We start from the raw sequence: 20,065 nt of genomic DNA, 5'->3' as shown, positions 1-20,065 counted from the left end.
CAACATATATATCTCTATATGTGTGTATATGTGTGTGTGTACATATACATATATATATTGCAGATACATAAACTTTTACTGTATATCCCATAGTGTAGTACATTTTAGGGCACCCTTTACTAGGCGACTATATCCTTGAATGCTTTGGCACATTCATACTGTCTCTCTATTACCATTCCTGTATCAGCTGTGGTTCCTCTGAAATAAAAAGGTTGTAGTCAGAACGTGGTCTACATGTTAATATTTATCACAAACTGTCTAACAGAAGACATGGAACAAGTGTTAGCTCTGAAAACATTGGTAAGAGCTTGGAGATAGTAAAACTTGTTTGTTCAATCTACTAAAAGTTAGGAACTCTATTGCTTTGTCGTTAGATCTTCTGAACTTTGTACTTAGTTTTACTGTTACAGTATTTTTGCAGGAGTAGGGAGACTATTAAAACAAGGTAAAAGTATAAATAAGAATTTAGATAGGTGAGTGATTGATTATATAGGAAACTTCAATGTGTTCAACTTAAGGAGACAAATGCTTTGCAAAAGTATCTTTTACCAAGAAGTATTTTTACCAAGTATCTTTTACCAAGAAGCATTTCTAATGTTAATTACAACCCCTTCTTATTGCAGGTTTTCTTATTTTTATTTATTTTAAGACAGAGTCTCACTGTGTTGCCCATGCTGAAGTGCAGTGGTGCAGTCCTGGCTCACTGCAACCTCTGCCTCCCAGGCTCAAGCAATTCTTCTGCCTCAGCCTCTTGCAATTCTTGTGCCTCCGCCTCCCAAGTAGCTGGAGTTACAGGCATGCCCCACCCAGCTAATTTTTTGTATTTTTAATAGAGTGAGGTTTCACCATGTTGGCCAGGCTGGTCTTAAACTCCTGGCCTCAAATTGATCTGCCTGCCTCAGCCTCCCAAAGTGCTGGGATTACAGGTGTGAGCTACCATGTCTGGCCTCTTATTACTGGGTTTTAAGTTAAGGTTAACCTTACTTCTGTGTATTTTGAAAGTATTGGTCATTTTCTTTGGAGGAACTTTTTCCTTTTAATTTGGAGGCTTACCAAATAAATATTACCAAATAAATAAATCTGGAGTCAGTGATTAAGAAATATTTTATATCTTTCAACACTAGTATGTATTTGGCTGTATCACAGATTCAAAATACTACTTTTAATGAATGGGCTTTACTGTTAAGTTATATCTGAATGATTACTATTTTGAGATCACATTGGATGTAAAATTTTAGATAAATATGTGCTTTTTTTAAATAGCCTGGATCCAAAAAATCAGCGAATGGATCAGATGATAAAGCCAGCTGCAAGGAATCAAAGACAGGAAATCTGGACCCGTTATCTTGCATAAGTAAGCTTCCCTCATCTGTGCTCGAGATAAATTTGCAAACTTTTAATCTCAACAAAGCTCCCCACTCCTTTTGTTTTAAACACAGATTCACCTATTTTTAGTCATGTTAAAATGTATGTTTTTATTAAATATAGGCACTGCAGATCTTCATAAAATGTATCCTACACCACCATCATTGGAACAACATATTATGGGATTTTCCCCAATGAATATGAATAATAAAGAATATGGTAGTATGGATACAACACCTGGAGGAACTGTTCTAGAAGGAAATAGTTCTAGTATAGGAGCACAGTTCAAAATTGAGGTTGATGAGGGATTCTGTAGCCCCAAACCTTCTGAAATTAAAGTAAGTATGTTTTTTCTAGAAAAACAATTCACTTCCTATATTTTCTTATAGAATTAGTTTGTTGCTGTAGTCAAAAATTATTTTATAGTGGTTGCAGTTTTATAGCTGAGGACTGAATTATTGTTGTCACTATTAAGAATGCATTTGAGAAAATAATAGAATTGTATTTACATTTTATTCTGTTTAAAGAAAGGAAAAAAGGTCCAGAGCCTGTTTGAGTTGTTTATTTTTTCCCCCTAGAAGATAAGATACTGAAAACCTACCATCTTTATATTGTAGGATTTTTCTTATGTCTATAAGCCTGAAAATTGTCAAATTCTAGTGGGATGTTCCATGTTTGCACCTCTAAAAACTCTACCAAGCCAATATCTGCCCCCTATCAAATTGCCAGAAGAGTGTATTTATCGTCAGAGTTGGACTGTTGGAAAATTGGAATTGCTTTCTTCAGGGCCTGCAATGCCATTCATCAAAGAGGGGTATGATTTATGTTGTTTTAATAGTATGTGACTGCTTATACAGCTTTAATTTTTTTTTCATAGATTTACCTGGTATGCTGGAAAAAGAAAATTGGTTTTTGAAAATTCTAAAAATTATTTCTGGTTAATCAATTATAGTGATTGGCCGGGGGCAGTGAGTCACGCCTGTAATTCCCATACTTTGGGAGGCCAAGGCAGGCGTATCCCTTGAGGTCAGGAGTTTGAGATCAGCCTGGCCAACATACGAAACCCCATCTCTACTAAAAATACAAAAATTAGCCAAGCATGGTGGCACGTGCCTGTAGTCCCAGCTACTTGGGAGGCTGAGGCACAAGAATGGCTTGAACCTGGGAGGGAGATGTTGCAGTGAGCCGAGATCGCACCAGTGCACTCCAGCCTGGGCAACAGAGTGAGACTTTGTCTCAAACAAACAAACAAAAAAAAAAGGTTAATTGGGTATGGATAAACTATTAGGAAACTTAAGACTATTATGCTTGATTTGTATTCCGAAGCACCTTTTCTTTTGGGCTGCAATTTTAAATTGCTCCCATTTTTACATTTGCCATATTTTCCACACTTTTCACATTTTAACATCTCTGACTTTGTCAGTTTCAACTCAAGGCTAAAAGAAACCTGAATTTGAGATGTCTTATAAGTGGTAGCATCTTAAAATTACCGTTTTTCCCTTTTTACACATGAGCATCTCTAAAATCATTTTTCTTTTTTACAGTCAGTAGCATCGTAGAATCAAGGAAATATAAGTATTTCTAGTAAAATTTATAGATAGTAAATATGGATGTCTAGGTATGCATTAGCGTATACAGTGCTTATTAATGATTTTTGAACTTGATTGATCCTTAGTGCACAACAATCACTTAGAGTAGATATGTTAACCAGAAACAAGAATTGACTGTGCTTGTAATTCTTGCAATACTTGTCCTTTCATAATTTTCTATGTAATTGAAAAACATTTGGGACGTTTTTAGTTGTATTTCACATTACTAATATGTTCCTTTATATATATATATATATTTGATTTTCTTTTACCCTGGTGATGATAGTGATGGAAGTAATATGGATCAAGAATATGGCCCTGCTTATACACCTCAAACTCATACTTCTTTTGGGATGCCTCCTAGCAGTGCACCTCCTAGTAACAGCGGAGCAGGAATTCTTCCTTCTCCATCCACCCCTCGGTTTCCAACTCCAAGGACTCCAAGGACTCCTCGGACTCCTCGTGGAGCTGGTGGACCTGCTAGTGCTCAAGGTTCAGTCAAATACGAAAATTCAGACTTGTATTCACCAGCTTCTACCCCATCTACATGCAGACCCCTTAATTCTGTTGAACCTGCAACTGTCCCTTCCATCCCTGAAGCACACAGTCTTTATGTAAACCTCATCCTTTCAGAATCAGTTATGAATTTGTTTAAAGACTGTAACTTCGATAGTTGTTGCATCTGTGTCTGCAACATGAATATCAAGGGTGCCGATGTTGGAGTTTACATTCCAGATCCAACGCAGGAAGCACAATATAGGTGTACCTGTGGCTTCAGTGCTGTCATGAACAGAAAATTTGGAAACAATTCAGGATTATTTCTTGAAGATGAACTAGATATCATAGGACGCAATACAGACTGTGGCAAAGAAGCAGAAAAACGTTTTGAAGCTCTCAGGGCTACCTCTGCTGAACATGTTAATGGAGGACTAAAGGAATCTGAAAAATTATCTGATGATTTGATATTATTGCTACAAGATCAGTGCACTAATTTATTTTCACCCTTTGGAGCAGCAGACCAAGATCCTTTTCCTAAAAGTGGTGTAATTAGCAATTGGGTACGTGTTGAAGAGCGTGATTGTTGCAATGACTGCTACCTTGCATTAGAACATGGGCGTCAGTTCATGGATAATATGTCAGGAGGAAAAGTTGATGAAGCACTTGTGAAGAGTTCATGCTTACACCCCTGGTCCAAAAGAAACGGTAAGTATGCTAATAAAATACTTTTTTGTTTGCTTATTTCCCTTTAGTTGTATGACTTTGCTTTTCATTCTTAGGAAAAAGTAATAAAGGCAATTTCCCACTTAGCAAATAAAGACATTTAAAGTTGGACTTAAAACTCTTTATGGATGACGTTTTTAAAGGGAGAATTTCTTAGAAGTTTAGTTTAATTTCACCAATAAAAGTATGGTTATTATAAATCTGTAATTATATACTTATGTAGGAATATGAAAGGCACATTCCATGTATTTATTAGCGTAACATTGCTAGTGGTCTGCTTTATTCAACATTCTTTCACTCATTAAGTATTTACTGGGCACCTTGTATGTGCCAGGTATTAGCCTAGATTCACTGTTGAACAAAGCACACATATTCTTTGCCCTTTTTGAATCTATAATTTAGTGGAGAAAATAGGAAATAAACAAAAAAGCATATAATAGATAGTAAGAAATAATTTGAAGAAAAAGCAGAGTAAAACAGTAGAAAAAGACACGTATGTACTATTTTAGATGTATGGTCAGATAAGATACTACTGAGGAGATAGCATTTGGGCAAACTCCTACATAACATAGAATATGAGCTATGTAGTTAAATGAGGGAAGAGTGTTTCAGGCAGTGCAAAGACCCTGAGGGAGTATTTTGCTTTTACATGTTTGAGGAACATTAAGGTGACTGATGTTGCTGGAATACTTCGGGTGATAGGGAGACTGGAAGGAGATGAAATTTAGGAGGTAGCCATTCACCAGCATCATTTAGAGTCTTACAGACCATGTAAGGCCTTTGTGGTTTATACTAAATATGATGGGAAGCTATTGAACAGTTTTGACAAGGAAAGTAACATGATCCTTATTCTGATTGTTTTTTAAGAGATCTCTCAGTCTGGCACGGTGGCTCATGCCTGTAATCCCAGCACTTTGGGAGGCCGAGGTAGGCAGGTCACCTGAGGTCAGGAGTTCGAGACCAGCCTGACCAACATAGTGAAATCCTGTCTTTACTAAAAATTTAAAATTAGCTGGGCTTGGTGGTGGGTGCCTGTAATCCCAGCTACTCGGGAGGCTAAGGCAGGATAATTACTTGGACCCGGGAGGTGGAAGTTGCAGTGAGCCGAGATCGCGCTACTGCGCTCCAGCCTGGGCAACAAGAGTGAAACTCCCATCTAAAAGAAAAAAAAAATGGCCGGGTGCGGTGGCTCACGCATCTAATCCCAGCACTTTGGTACACTGAGGTGGGCAGATCATGAGGTCAGGAGTTCGAGACCAGCCTGCCCAATATGGTGAAAAATACAAAAATTAGCCAGCATGGTGGGGCGCGCCTGTGGTCCCAGCTGCTCAGGAGGCCAAGGCAGAGGAGTTGCTTGAACCTGGGAGGCGGAGGTTATGTTGAGCTGAGATAACGCCACTGCACTCCAGCCTGGGCAACAGAGCAAGACTCTCTGTTGCTATTGTGTGGAAAATAGCCTTGGGGTTTGGAAGTAGTGAAAGTGAGAACAGAAGCAGGATAAATCAGTTGGAAGGCAGTTTCAGTAGCTTAAGTGAAAGATGATGGTAGCTTAAACAAGATAAGAGGCCAGTGAGATGTAAGTCATAGGTTTTAGGTATATTTGGGAAGTAGAACCTACAGGGTTTGCCAATAGACATGTAAGAAAAGATGAGGCATCAATAATAGCTTGAGCACTTGGGTGAATGGTAGTACTAACTACAGAGGAGGGAAACACTGGGGAGTAAATCAGATACACATTTGGAGATAATATGTTTTAAACTCAGAGGAATGATTGGGTCTGGAGACTGAAAAATTTTGTGTGTGAGTTATCATTATGAAAAGCTGTGGATCTGGATGAAATAACCTATAGAGTAATTGTAGATAGAGTAGTACAAGGATGGAGCTGACATTTAGAGGTGGGGAGGGAGAAGAGGCACCAGGAAAGGAAATTGAGAAGGAGGTTGGAGGAAAACCAAGGGAGTATGTTATCCTAGAAATCAAGTATAGGGATGTTTGTTTGTTTTTGTTTTGAGACAGAGTCTCGCTCTGTCGCCAGGCTGGAGTGCAGTGGCGCGATCTTGGCTCGCTGCAACCTCCACCTCCCGGATTCAAGCAATTCTCCTGCCTCAGCCTCCCAAGTGGCTGGGACTACAGGTACACGCCATCACACCTGGCTAATTTTTTGTATTTTAGTAGAGACGAGGTTTCACTGTGTTGCCCAGGCTGGTCTCGAACTCCTGAGCTCAGGCAATCCACCTGCCTCAGCCTCCCAAAGTGCTAAGATTACAGGTGTGAGCCACCATGCCCAGCCTGGGAATATTTAGAAGAAAGTGATGATACTTCGATACATTAAGGTGAAAACCGAGACAGGCTATTGGATGTGACAACATAGAAGTTGGTGGTCACCTTGATAGGCAGTTTCAATCAATCTGATTGGAGTGGGTTCACAAAAGAACGGGATGAGAAGCAAACTTAGACAATTTTCTGGGGACTTTTGCTGTAAATAGCAGAGAAATTGCATAATAGGGTTAAAAGAGAGGTTTATTATTATTTTATTAAAGGTACGTGGGGAGTGATCCTATAGAAAGGAATTTTTTTTAATTGACAGATATGGCTTATGGCTGTAATCCCAGCATTTGGGAGGCTGAGGCAGGCAGATCATTTGAGCCCAGGAGTTCAAGACCAGCCTGGTGAACATGGCAAAACCCATCTCTACTAAAAATACAAAAATTAGCTGGGTGTGGTAGCATGCACCTGTAGTCTCAGCTACTTGGGAGGCTGAGGTGGGAGTATAGCTTGAACCTAGGAGGTGGAGGATTCAGTGAACCATGATTGTACCACTGTACTCAGCCTATTTGACAGAGTGAGACTCTTCTCAAAAAGAAAATAATGGCCATGTAATGCAGGGTTGAGTAATCATGATAGTTCAGATGGAATGTTATATGGCTTCTGAAAATGAATACAGTTATATATAACAAATAGATGAATCTTAGTGATACTACTGAGGAGAGGAAGAGGGAACAAGTCCCGGAAGATTACATATAGTCAGATATCCTTTAAAAATACCTCTTTAATGTATTGCCGTTAATGAAGTTTTGAAACAAGCACAACTAAATGTATTATTTACATGCACATAAAATCGAGGATGTTGGTTAATTCTTGAAATTTCACGTGTCCAAAAATGACCAAGAGATAGGATAGGGAGAAACATTTAATAAGATCATTTTTGGTAATGTTCTAGTTCTTGGGCAGTGAGATTACAGTTGTTCATTTTATTATTAAAGGAAATTTTTGAAATGTAAGAGGACAACACGTGGACCAGTGATTAAGTTCATTTATATGACATAGTATCAGCATTTATCCAGTTATTCTCAGGGACCAATTATTCAATTATTCTCAGGGACCAGATTTAAAAAGGGAAAGATACAAATAAATATCATAGGTATTCAAAAAAAGGAAAGATTATTTTAAGCCATATAGAGTAGTTAAGAACATAGGCTGTGGACTCAGACTGCTTGGGTTTGAAACATGACTCTAGCACTATATACTACCTGCTACCTTGGGCCAAGTTAGTTAACCTTTCTGTGCCTTGATTTCTTAAAATAGGGTCAATAATAGATTTACTTTACAGAGTATTGAGAGAATCAAATGAAATAATACATGTAAAACAGAGCAGTTGATCCGCCCACCTTGGCCCCCCACAAAGTGCTGGGATTTCAGGCATGAGCCACCCAGGAGTTTGAGACCAGCCTGACCAACATGGTGAAACCCCATCTCTACTAAAAATACAAAAATTAGCTGGGCATGGTGGCGCATGCCTATAACCCCAGCTACTCGGGAGGCTAAGGCAGGAGAATTGCTTGAACCCACGAGGTGGAGGTTGCAGTGAGCCCGAGATCCTGCCATTGCACTCCAGCCCGGGCGACAAGAGTGAAACTTGGTGTGAAAAAAAATAATAATAAAAAAAAAAAGCAGTTTTGGAGATTGCAGTGAGCCCGAGATCCTGCCATTTCACTCCAGCCCGGGCGACAAGAGTGAAACTCGGTCTGAAGGAAAAAAAAAAGAGGCAGTTTTTGGCATATAGTAAGAAGTCAGATGTTAGTAGTGGCAATGACAGCAGCAGGAGGATTAGTGGCACTCCTTATAATTATTTTGTTTTTAAGAACCAACTTGTTTGCCAAATAATGGAAAATATTGAGCTTTACCTGATATATGTTTTTTGAATAACAGTAAGCACTGATGTAAACAGAAAGCTGCAGACTTGAAAATGAATTTCTTAACAACTTGTCCAAAGAAAATAATTTAGTACAAGAAAGAGAGAAATGGGGCCGGGCACCATGGCTCACCTCTGTAATCCCAGCATTTTGGGAGGCTGAGGCGGGAGTATTGCTTGAGACCAGGAGTTTGAGAAAACAAAAGCCTTGATATTTCAATTAAAAATTTTCAGTATTAAAAACAAATAGTGGGCTGGGAACGGTGGCTCATGCCTGTAATCCCAGCACTTTGGGAGGCTGAGGCAAGTGGATCACAAGGTCAGATCAAGAACATCCTGGCTAACACGGTGAAACCCCGTCTCTACTAAAACTACACAAAATTAGCCGGGCATGGTGGGGGGGCGCCTGTAGTCCCAGCTGCTTGGGAGGCTGAGGCAGGAGAATGGTGTGAACCTGGGAGGGGGAGCTTGCAGTGAGCAGACATCGCGCCACCGCACTCCAGCCTGGGCGACAGAGACTCCGTCTCAAGAAAAAAAAAGTAATGTTGGAAAACACAAATGTGCAATATTAGAATACGTTGATTAAATTATAGCAGCATCATGAAATGGTGGCAGGCTCCTGCGTTAGAGCCCTTGGCATGTTTCCTCCCTCTTGGATACTCGTTTTCCAGATACTTATGTGGATAACTCTGTCTCCTTTAAATCTTGTCAGATATCATCTTCTCATTATAAAAATGCAAACCCTTCTTCTTGTTCTCCATCTTGCTTTCTTTCCATAGTGTTGACTATTACCTTCTAACATAATAAAATTTATTAATTGTTGTTTCTTACCCCCATTAAGTACACTCTGCAAAGTTCTGTGTAAAGGCAAAGAGTTTTGTCTATGATCTAAACAGATCTAAACACCTAGAACAGTGAACACAGTAGATGATCAGGATATTAAAATAGATGTTTGGATTTGTTTATTTAGTTTTAACATCTTGAAAGAAGGTATGTTTGAATGTATTTAAAAGTCTACAAAGTATAGTTTGTATATATATGTATTTTTTTGGGGTTTTTTGTTTATTTGTTTGTTTGTTTTTGAGACGGAGTCTCACTCTGTTGCCCAGGCTGGAGTGCAGTGGCGTGATCTCGGCTCACTGCAAGCTCCGCCTACCGGGTTCATGCCATTCTCCTGCTTTAGCCTCTCCAGTAGCTGGGACTACAGGTGCCCACCACACGCCTGGCTAATTTTTTGTATTTTTAGTAGAGACGGGATTTCACCGTGTTAGCCAGGATGGTCTCAATCTCCTGACCTCGTGATCCACCCACCTCAGCCTCCCAAAGTGCTGGGATTACAAACATGAGCCACCGCACCCAGCCAGTATAGTTTGTATATTTTAATGACAACATTAATTTTGTTGAAGATAGAAAAAGCTCTGTTCTAATTATAAAAAATACATACTTGCTGAACAAAAATTAAGAATACCACACAATTCCGCCATTTAAAATGTACAGTTGGCTGCTTTTTAGTATGCAGAGTTGGACAGTCATCAACACAGTGGGTTTTAGAACATTTTCATATTAAACCCCCTACCCATTAGCAGTCACTCCCTTTTTCCATCCAGCCTTCTTTCCTAGCTATAGATAACCACTAGTCTGCTTTCTGTCTCTCTAGATTTGCCGCTTTTGGGTATTGCATATCAATCGAATTACATACTGTATGGTCTTCAGTGACTGGCTTTTTTCACTTTCCATAATGTTTTCAAGGTTCATCTATGCTATAGCACATATTAGTACTTTATTGCCAAATAATATTCCATTGTGTGAAGATACCGTATTTTATTTATCCATTCATTAGTTGATGGATATTTAGGTTTTTTCCACTTTTTGGCTATTATGAATAATGCTCCCATGAACATTTGTGTACAAGTTTTTATATGGACATATTTTTATTACTCTTAAGTGGACTCACTGAGTCATATTTTTATTACTCTTAAGTGGACTCACTGAGTCATATTCTGTTTAATCTTTATTTTATTTTATTTTTTTGAGATGGAGTCTCGCTCTTGTTGCCCAGGCTGGGGTGCAGTGGTGCAATCTTGGCTCACTGCAACCTCCACCTCCCAGGTTCAAGCAATTCTCCCGCCTCAGCCTCCCAAGTAACTGGGATTACAGGTGCTTGCCACCACACCTGGCTAATTTTTGTATTTTTAGTAGAAACGGGGTTTCACCATGTTGGCCAGGCTGGTCTCAAACTCCTGACCTCAGGTGACCTGCCTGCCTCGGCCTCCCAGAGTGCTGGGATTACAGATATGAGCCACTGCGCTTGGCCTTTGTTTTGTTTTGAGGCAGAGTCTCGCTCTGTCATCCAGGCTGGAGTGCAGTGGGGCACGATCTTGGCTCATTGCAACCACCGACTCCCAGGTTCAAGCAATTCTTGTGCCTCAGCCTCCCCAGTAGCTGGGATTACAAGCATGCACCACCACACCTGACCTGTTTAATCTTTTGAGGAACTGCCAGATTGTTTTCCATAGGAGCTGCACCATTTTACATAACTACCAGCAATATATGAGGGTTTCACTTATACTTGTCACATTGTTTTTCTTACTATAGTCATCTTATAATCAAAATATCTCATTGTGATACTTTGTGTGAAGTAGTATCTCATTGTGGTTTCATCTGCATTTCCCTAATGACTAATAATGTTGAACATTGTTTCGTGTTCTTGTTGTCCATTTGTATATCTTCTTTGGAGAAATGACTTTTCAGATTTTTTTGCCCATTTTTAAAATTAGGTTTTTATGTATTTTTATTGTTGAATCCTAAGAGTTCTTTATATATCTTGGATACAAGGACATAAGCGCCCTTATCACATGTGCGATTTGCATATATTTTCTCCTATACTCTGGGTTGTCTTTTCATTTTTTTTTTTTTTTTTTAAGATATGGGGTCTTGCTACTTTGCCCAGGCTGGTCTCAAACTCTTGGATTCAAGCGATCTTCCCACTGCAGCCTCCCCAAGTAGCTAGGACTACAGGGGCCTACTATCACACTCAGCTTCTTTTCACTTTCCTTTTTTTCATATCTCCATAGGATGTGAAATCTTTTTACTTTCTTGATGGCATTCTTTGAAGCACAAACATTTTTAATTTTGATGAAGTCCAATTTATTTTTTCTCTTGTTGCTTGTGCTTTTGGTGTCTAGGTCAGGACCTAACCCAAGGTCTTGAAAATTTATTCCTATTACTTTTTTGAAATAACTTTTTAGTTTTAGCTCTTATATTTAGATCTCTGATCCATTCTGAATTTTTTGTATATAGTATATGAAAGGGTTCTGACTTCATTCTTTTGCATGTGGATATCTAGTTGTCCCACAATCATCTATGGAAAAATGTTATCTTTAAGTTGTCTTGGTACCTTTGTCGAAAATCAATTTATCATAAGCATGAGGTTTGATTTCTGGATTTTCAGTTTATTTCTATTGATTGATTATCCTCCATGATCACTCCTTTTTTTTTAACTTTTAGGTTCATGGGTATATGTGCCAGGTTTGTTATATAAGTAAAAGGTAAACTGTGTGCCCTGGGGGTCAGCATGCAGATTATTTTGTCATGCAGGTAATAAGCATAGTACTTGATAGGTATTTTTTTCTGATCATATTTATTTATTTATTTATTATTTGAGAAAGGGTCTTGCTCTGTTGTCCAGGCTGAAGTGCAGTGTTATGCTATCGTGGCTCACTGTAACCTTGACCTCATGGGTTCAAGTGATCCTCCCACTTCAGTCTCCTGAGTAGCTGGAACCACAGGCATGTGGTACCATACCCAGCTAACTTTTTGTAGAGACAGGGTTTTGCTATGTTGCGCAGGCTGCCTGTGAACTCCTAAGCTCAAGCAGTCTGACTGCCTCAGTCTCCCAAAGTGCTGGAATTACAGGCATGAGCCACCACCCAAGCCCGGCCTGTTAGCATTTTCATCTACTAAATAGTATTCTATGTATACAAAAGTTTATTTAAGCATATTACATATTAAGTGTTGTATTTGGAACTTAGTTTTATCTAGTTCCATACACTTTTGTTTTTGTTTTTGAGACAGGCTCTCACTTTGTCACCCAAGCTGGAGTGCAATGCCATGATCTCAGCTCACTGCAACCCCTGCCTCCTGGGTTCAAGCGATTCTCCTGCCTTGGCCTCCCGAGTAGCTGGGATTACAGGCATGTGCCACCATGCCTGGCTAAGTTTTATATTTTTTGGTAGAGACAGGGTTTCACTGTGTTGGCCAGGCTGGTCTCAAACTCCTGACCTCAAACAGTCCACCCGCCTTGGTCTCCCAAAGTGCTGGAATTACAGGTGTGAGCCACTGGGCCCAGCCACTACGCTTTTTAGGTATAGGAAATTGGGGCCAATAACTATAAATTAGGCAAAGGTAATAAAGAATTAAAATTGAATGATTTAATATAACTGTGCTCAAACAGGTTTAGTGGTACAACTGGACCATTCTGGGGGCCACATTTATTATATCAATATCATTTAGTGATTTTTTCCTTGAGTCATTTGACATTTATGAGGAGCACCTTTCATACCCATTCTGATAGTTGGTCAGAAATGCAGGTCATAATTTGATAATCTATAAATATTTAAGATGTATAAGGTTATAAAATATTTATGAATAATATACTTTTTAGCAGTGTGAGCAAGTTACTGTATAATTTCTGTATTTTAGAATTGTTAAAGTCTACTGTTTTTTTTTCAAATTAAACTTTAATAATTATAACCAGTCTTTATTCACTTTACCATAGTAGTGCTAATTATGGGATATAATTTCAGTGTGAGGCAGACTTCTTTCTGGTAAAATACCTACAGCACCAAAACAGCCAACATAAATGCAAAAAGAAAGAAATTTATTTGATGAATTTATAAATTGATTAATCAGCTAAAGAATGACTTTTTATGGAAATAAGTTACAGTAACTTTTTATTGTGTGTCTTCTTGGTTGTAAGTATCTAGAAGAACCATTTCTACAGATCATCTTATAGAACTTAATGCAATTCTCTGCACAAGTAAGGGTTTAATCTTCTTGATGATGAAGACCTGAACTTCCCTATATGTGTTTTGTATTATCTTAAAATTTTATTTGTGTTGGCAATAGCAATTCTTAATTGCTTGTTTTTTTTTAAAATGCTTGTAGATGTGAGTATGCAGTGCTCACAGGATATACTTCGAATGCTCCTCTCTCTTCAGCCAGTTCTTCAGGATGCCATTCAGAAAAAAAGAACAGTAAGACCTTGGGGTGTTCAGGGTCCTCTCACTTGGCAACAATTTCATAAAATGGCTGGCCGAGGCTCTTATGGTAAGTAATTTATAGTGATATATAATGACTGATTTTATATCAGTCCTCAGATTTCTGTGCCCAACTAGAATAAGCGCATTAGTTTTCTTTAAATATATTTGTGGTATATTCTTAAGGCCACTGTGGTCCAATCCTAGCTTTTTTTTCCCACCATTTCCAACATTCAGCTTACTCAACTCTCCAACTCCACTTCAAAAGGAGTGGCTTCTCTTAGGACTGTTCTTACACATAAGGGGCTTTCCCTCAAGATTTTACATGAAGAAAGGGACATACTGCTAAGATTTTTTTTTTAAAGGCAAAAAAATACTTTTGTTATAAATTATTTTACAAAATTAAATGAAAAAGGGAGGTGGAGTGGGGAATGAGGGTTATACTAGTGATAAAAGGCCCTAAGGTCTTCATTTAAAAAGAATTACAACAAAGAAGAAATTTGCTGGTTGTGACCAGAGTAGCAAATGAATTCTCATAATAGGTATGTGGATTTATTGTCAGCTGTGATGAAAATACCATTCCAAATATTTGAACTATTTATTGAAGATTATCTCTGAAAGGTGGGCTGTAATTGGAGTTTTTCAAATATATTTGGAATAATACTTCTTGAAATCTTTGACTTTTGTGTATGGATTTGGAATGTATTACATATGAAAGTAGTAGACTTGCCTATGTTTTCGTTTTTTCCCCTCTTTTAATGGCTAAATAATTTAAATCTCATTACAAAACTAATATTCTGTGAAAAATGCAGGTCAATGAAAATATATTTTATTTGTTTTTTTTTTTGGAGACAGAGTCTCGCTTTGTCGCCCATGCTGGAGTGCACTGGCGCCATCTTGGCTCACCGTAACCTCTGCCTCCTGGGTTCACGCAATTCTCCTGGCTTAGCCTCCCGAATAGCTTGGAGTATGGGTGCACGCCACCACGCCTGGCTAACTTTTTGTATTTTTAGTAGAGACAGGGTTTCATCACATTGGCCGGGCTGGTCTCGAACTCCTGGCCTCAAGTGATCTGCCTGCCTCAGCCTCCCTAAGTGCTGGGATTACAGGCATGAACCACCGCACCCAGCCAGAAAATATATTTTAGTATAAACTTTTACATTATTTTAAAAACTAAGATAGTAGCCGGGTGCGGTGGCTCACGCCTGTAATCTTAGCACTTTTGAAGGCCAAGGCAGGTGCGTCACCTGAGGTCGGGAGTTCTTTGAGACCAGCCTGACCAACATGGAGAAACCCCGTCTCTACTAAAAATACAAAATAAGCCAGGCGTGGTGGTGCATGTCTGTAATCCCAGCTACTTGAGAGGCCGTGGCAGGAGAAGAAGAATCACTTGAACCCGGGAGGCGCAGGTTGCGGCCAGCCGAGGTTGCCATGAGCCGAGATCGCGCCATTGCACTCCAGCCTAGGCAACAAAAGCGAAACTCCATCCCCAAAAAAAAAAAAAAGTAGATATTTATTTATTTATTTAGTTAGTTAGTTATTTCTGTACCTTAACTGATTTTTGGAGATCATTTCTATCTGCACATACAGAGATTATCTTTTTTTATGGCTATATGTATTCCATTGTTCTTTACATATGGTAATATATTTTACCAGTGCAGTGTTTATGAACATACAGATTGTTTCCACCATTATCATTACAGCTACTTTTCAGTAATGCACAGATCCCTGGCTTTAAAGCATGGGTGTATTTTTATTTTATTTATTATTATTATTTTTGAGATATGTTCTGTCACCCTGGCTGGAGTACAGTGGCACAATCATGGCTCACTGCAGCCATAACCTCCTGGGCCCAAGTGATCCTCTCACCTCAGCCTCCCAAGTAGCTGGTACTACAGGTGCACACCACCACACCCAGCTAATTTTTGTATATTTTGTAGAGATGAGGTTTTGCCATGTTGCCCAGGCTGGTCTCCAGCTCCCGGGCCCTAGTGATCTGCCCACCTCAGCCTCCCAAAGGGCTAGGATTATAAGCACCCAGACGTGTATTTCAAGAAAAAAAAAACAAAAAAACAAACAAAACCTAAATAACTCTCTGTAATTCTGTAATGCCTTTTTTTTTTTTTTTTTTTTTTTTTTTTTTTTTTTGAGACAGTCTCACTCTCTTGCCCAGACTGGAGTGCAGTGGCATGATCTCAGCTCACTGCACCCTCCGCCTCCCAGGTTCAAGCAGTTCTCATGCATCAGCCTCGAGTAGCTGGGATTACAGGCATGCATTAACCACACTTGACTAATTTTTATATTTTTAGTAGAGATGGGATTTTGCCATGTTGCCCAGTCTGTTCTTGAACTCTTTGCCTCAAGTGATCCACCTTCCTAGGCCTCCCAAAGTGCTGAGATTACAGGCGTGAGCCACCATGCCCAGCCCCTGTAATGTCCATTTGAATTCCCACCAGTTAAAGTGCCTGTTTTCCCAAAGCCTTGCCTAGTAGGATGCTGATTGAGTGGGTGAAAAATGGTTATTTCCCATTATAGTTTGAGAGATTAAATAGTACAGACTGTGGGGATAGATTTCTTGGGTTTAAATTCCTACTCTGCTACTTCTTGTGAAATACTAGAGAAATTGTTTAACTTCCTCATTTCTGTTTTCTCATCTCTAAAATGAAGTCAATAATAGTTTCTGCCTTATGTTTTTTGTGAGGATTAAATGAGTCAGTACATGCAGAGAGCTTTGAACAGCACCTAGCACATAGAATTATCATTGTTTGCTATTACTAATTTTAAATTGCTTTTTTAATGAGAAAGAGCATCTTTTTATGTGTTAGAGATAGTTTTATTTTGTGATCTCCGTGTTCTTAACCCATTTTTCTATTAGGTTGTTGGTCATTTTCTTTTAAAATTTTTTGTATTATGATAAGAACACTCACCAGGCATGGTGACTCATGCCTGTAATCCCAGCACTTTGGGAGGCTGAGGTGGGCGGATCACTTGAAGTCAGGAGTTTGAGACCGGCCTGGCCAACATAGTGAAACTCCATCTCTACCAAAAATTCAAAAATTATCCAGGTATGGTGATGTGTGCCTATAATCCCAGCTACTCGGGAGGCTGAGGTGAGATAATTGCTTGGACCCAAGAGGTGGAGGTTGGAGTGAGTGGAGATTGCACCACTGCACTGCAGCCTAGGCAACAGAGCAAGACTCCATCTCAAAAACAAAAACAAAAACAACAACGAAAAAACCTAAAAAAAAAAACACTTAACGTGAGATCTGCACTCTTAGTAAGGTTTTTACTTTTTTCTATTTTTAAAATTGTATTATTTTTAAATGTATAAATAGGGATGGTGTCTCACTATGTTGCGTAGGCCTCAAACTCCTGGGCTCAAGTAATCCTCCCACCTCAGTCTCCCAAGGTGCTGAGATTACAGGCATGAGCCACAACACATGGCCTACAGTGTATTTTTATGCCAATTTTTTTTTTTTTTTGAGGTGGAGTTTTGCTCTTGTTGCCCAGGCTGGAGTGCACTGGCGCAATCTCGGCTCACTGCAACCTCCACCTCCTGGGTTCAAGCAATTCTCCTGCCTCAGCCTCCCGAGTAGCTGGGATTACAGGCATGCACCACCATGCCTGGCTAATTTTGTATTTTTAGTAGAGACAGGGTTTCTCCCTGTTGGTCAGGCTGGTCTTAAACTCCCAACCTCAAGTGATCTGCCCACCTCGGCCTCCCAAAGTGCTGGAATTACAGGTGTGAGCCACTGCACCCAGCCCCATGCCAAAAATTTAAATGCAGACCAGACATGGTGGCTCCCACACGTAATCCCAGCACTTTGGGAGGCTGAGGAAGGAGGATCACTTGAGCTCAGGAGTTTGAGTCCAACCTGGGCAACACAGCAAGATCCCATCTCTACAAAAACTTTAAAAATTAGCCAAGCATAGTGGCGCACACCTGTAGTCCCAGCTATTTGGGAAGCTGAAGCCAGAGGATTGCTTGAGCCCAGTGGGTTAATGCTGCAGTAAGGTGTGATTGTTCCACTGCAATCTAACTTGAGCAACAGAGCAAGACCCTGTCTCAAGAAAATAAGTAAATAAAAAGACTTCTTTAGGAAATTCCTTAACGTTGAAAAGTCTTGACCACTGGCATTAAGTATTTTTGTCTCTAATAAAATATTTTCACTAATAATGACTTCATTAACTTTTGACATTTAAATAAAAAGGAGGCCGGGCACGGTGGCTCACGCCTGTAATCCCAGCACTTTGGGAGGCCGAGGTGGGCGGATCACAAGGTCAGGAGCTCGAGACCATCCTGGCTAACACGGTGAAACCCCGTCTCCACTAAAAAATACAAAAAATTAGCTGGGCGTGGTGGCGGGCGCCTGCAGTCCCAGCTACTCAGGAGGCTGAGGCAGGAGAATGGCATGAACCCAGGAGGCGGAGCTTGCAGTGAGCCGAGATGGCGCCACTGCACTCCAGCCTGGGTGACAGAGCGAGACTCCGTCTCAAAAAATAATAATAATAATAAAATAACATAAAAAAAAATAAAAAGGAGACATGTCTTGTTTTTAAGTGTTTTCTTAAAATACATCTTTCTTATTTAGGAACTGATGAATCCCCAGAACCACTGCCAATCCCCACATTTTTGTTGGGTTATGATTATGATTATCTGGTGCTTTCTCCATTTGCTCTTCCTTATTGGGAGAGACTTATGCTGGAACCCTATGGATCTCAAAGAGATATAGCCTATGTTGTACTGTGTCCAGAAAATGAAGCCTTGTTAAATGGAGCCAAAAGCTTTTTTAGAGATCTTACTGCAATATATGAGGTAGGTGTTTAAAAAGAGATGACATTTTAAAACTACCTTACGATTTGTATTGTTGTATATACAGCATACTGGGCAGTTCAGTTGATTGGGACACAGTGATGATGTCAGATTAGATGTTTATTTCTCATACTAGCCAGTTACATTCTTTGCTGAGTTTGACCCAGTCTGTTAGATATATATGCCATGGGTCAGAGTGGCTATCCCCCTATTGGAGGAAGAAACATTGAGGGCATATAGATATATATCCCTTTTAATGTGGCCTTTTCTAAAACAAGGGGTAACAATGTTAAATAGCCAGGAAAAAAATTACATTTACAAAAATTCTAGTCTTTATTCTCTAGGATTTCAGTTAGTGACACTAGGCCTCACTTTCCTCATATGTAAAATAAATCTGTGCTAGATATCGCTAAGGTCCATTGCAGGTCTGAAATTCTTGCCTCTTCTTTTAAGTTATAATTCTCACGTGTCCATCACCAGGCGCAATAATTGTAAATTATAAGTGTTATGGGACATAAAGTCTTACTTTATTACTCCCTCCTTTTTCTACAACGGCTTGGAAATTTAGTCTTTAAATTTTGATTCCCCTATACAATCTGAATGTTAGTGTATGTTAGTTTAGCTTCCTTATAAAATTTTCCACATAATTACAAGGTATTTGCAGTGTGTTTTTAATAAATAAACATTTCCCAAAGGGTGTTATTTGGAACATTAGTCTGGTAAAATCCTCTCAGAGAAAAAGTTCCATAGTTAAATAGGCTTGGGGAAACATTGTATATTATATTACCTTTTAGAGATTCACAATTCATATTAGGTTTTTAAAGGCTTTGAAATTCTTACAGTAAAGAATACTTCTAAGTTTGCTTAATCCAATGTTTTAAATTTACTTGACATTGGGCTTCTTATAACAAAAATCAGTGACTCACAGAACTAGAGGGAGAGGGTGTATAAATATATTTGTGTACCAATTTTTATTTTGCTTTGATTTAGGGATATGTGTATTCATAATTCATGAATTGGTGTTAATGTATACCTAAAATGACTGCATTTTTATGCTCACTTATTTCTGCATTCTGCAAGCTTTCATTCAAACCAAATGGTTCTAGTGCTATTGTTATCTAGGTGTTTTTTCATTAGAGATATTTTAATTTTGAAAAAAATTTGATGAATTTCTAATGTAAAAATGAAAAAGACCTATGGCACCATTTCACCCTTGATATGTTTATTTTTTTGACCTACTTCTAAAAACACCCTTTATATTTTTATCATAACTGTTAATTGCAAATGGTTAAGCTTAAGTAGCTTTCATGCTTGGTTTTATAATCTGTATCTAAATACAATAATAAATTTACTAATTCTGCTTTCTGTATGTATATTTGTAGTCCTGTCGATTAGGTCAACATAGACCTATTTCCCGACTGTTAACAGATGGGATCATGAGAGTTGGATCTACTGCATCAAAGAAACTATCAGAAAAGTTGGTAGCAGAATGGTTTTCTCATGCAGCTGATGGTAACAATGAAGCATTTTCTAAACTCAAGCTTTATGCACAAGTCTGCAGATATGACCTAGGTATTGAATTTGTATTTATTGTATAAGGCTGGTGTTGGCAAAATGTGGCCTGCTC

General features: G+C 39.0%; 1 protein-coding gene across 1 annotated transcript in view; it reads left to right on the top strand.

Annotated features, from left to right (window-relative positions):
• The window catches only part of MED13 (mediator complex subunit 13), a 125,660-nt gene that overhangs the window by 83,719 nt on the left and 21,876 nt on the right, over window positions 1-20,065 (top strand). Inside the window, exons 13-19 of the mRNA XM_003278495.4 lie at window positions 1,264-1,354; window positions 1,489-1,703; window positions 1,983-2,179; window positions 3,241-4,157; window positions 13,534-13,695; window positions 18,218-18,441; window positions 19,821-20,010. Coding sequence (XP_003278543.3) covers window positions 1,264-1,354; window positions 1,489-1,703; window positions 1,983-2,179; window positions 3,241-4,157; window positions 13,534-13,695; window positions 18,218-18,441; window positions 19,821-20,010 — 1,996 coding nt within the window. The remainder of the gene's footprint in view (window positions 1-1,263; window positions 1,355-1,488; window positions 1,704-1,982; window positions 2,180-3,240; window positions 4,158-13,533; window positions 13,696-18,217; window positions 18,442-19,820; window positions 20,011-20,065) is intronic.

Source organism: Nomascus leucogenys, chromosome 14 (assembly GCF_006542625.1).
Source record: "Nomascus leucogenys isolate Asia chromosome 14, Asia_NLE_v1, whole genome shotgun sequence".
In the NCBI taxonomy this organism is placed as follows: domain Eukaryota; kingdom Metazoa; phylum Chordata; class Mammalia; order Primates; family Hylobatidae; genus Nomascus; species Nomascus leucogenys.
The sequence above is the reverse complement of the archived record's forward strand: the minus strand, read 5'-3'. Positions and strand labels throughout refer to the sequence as shown.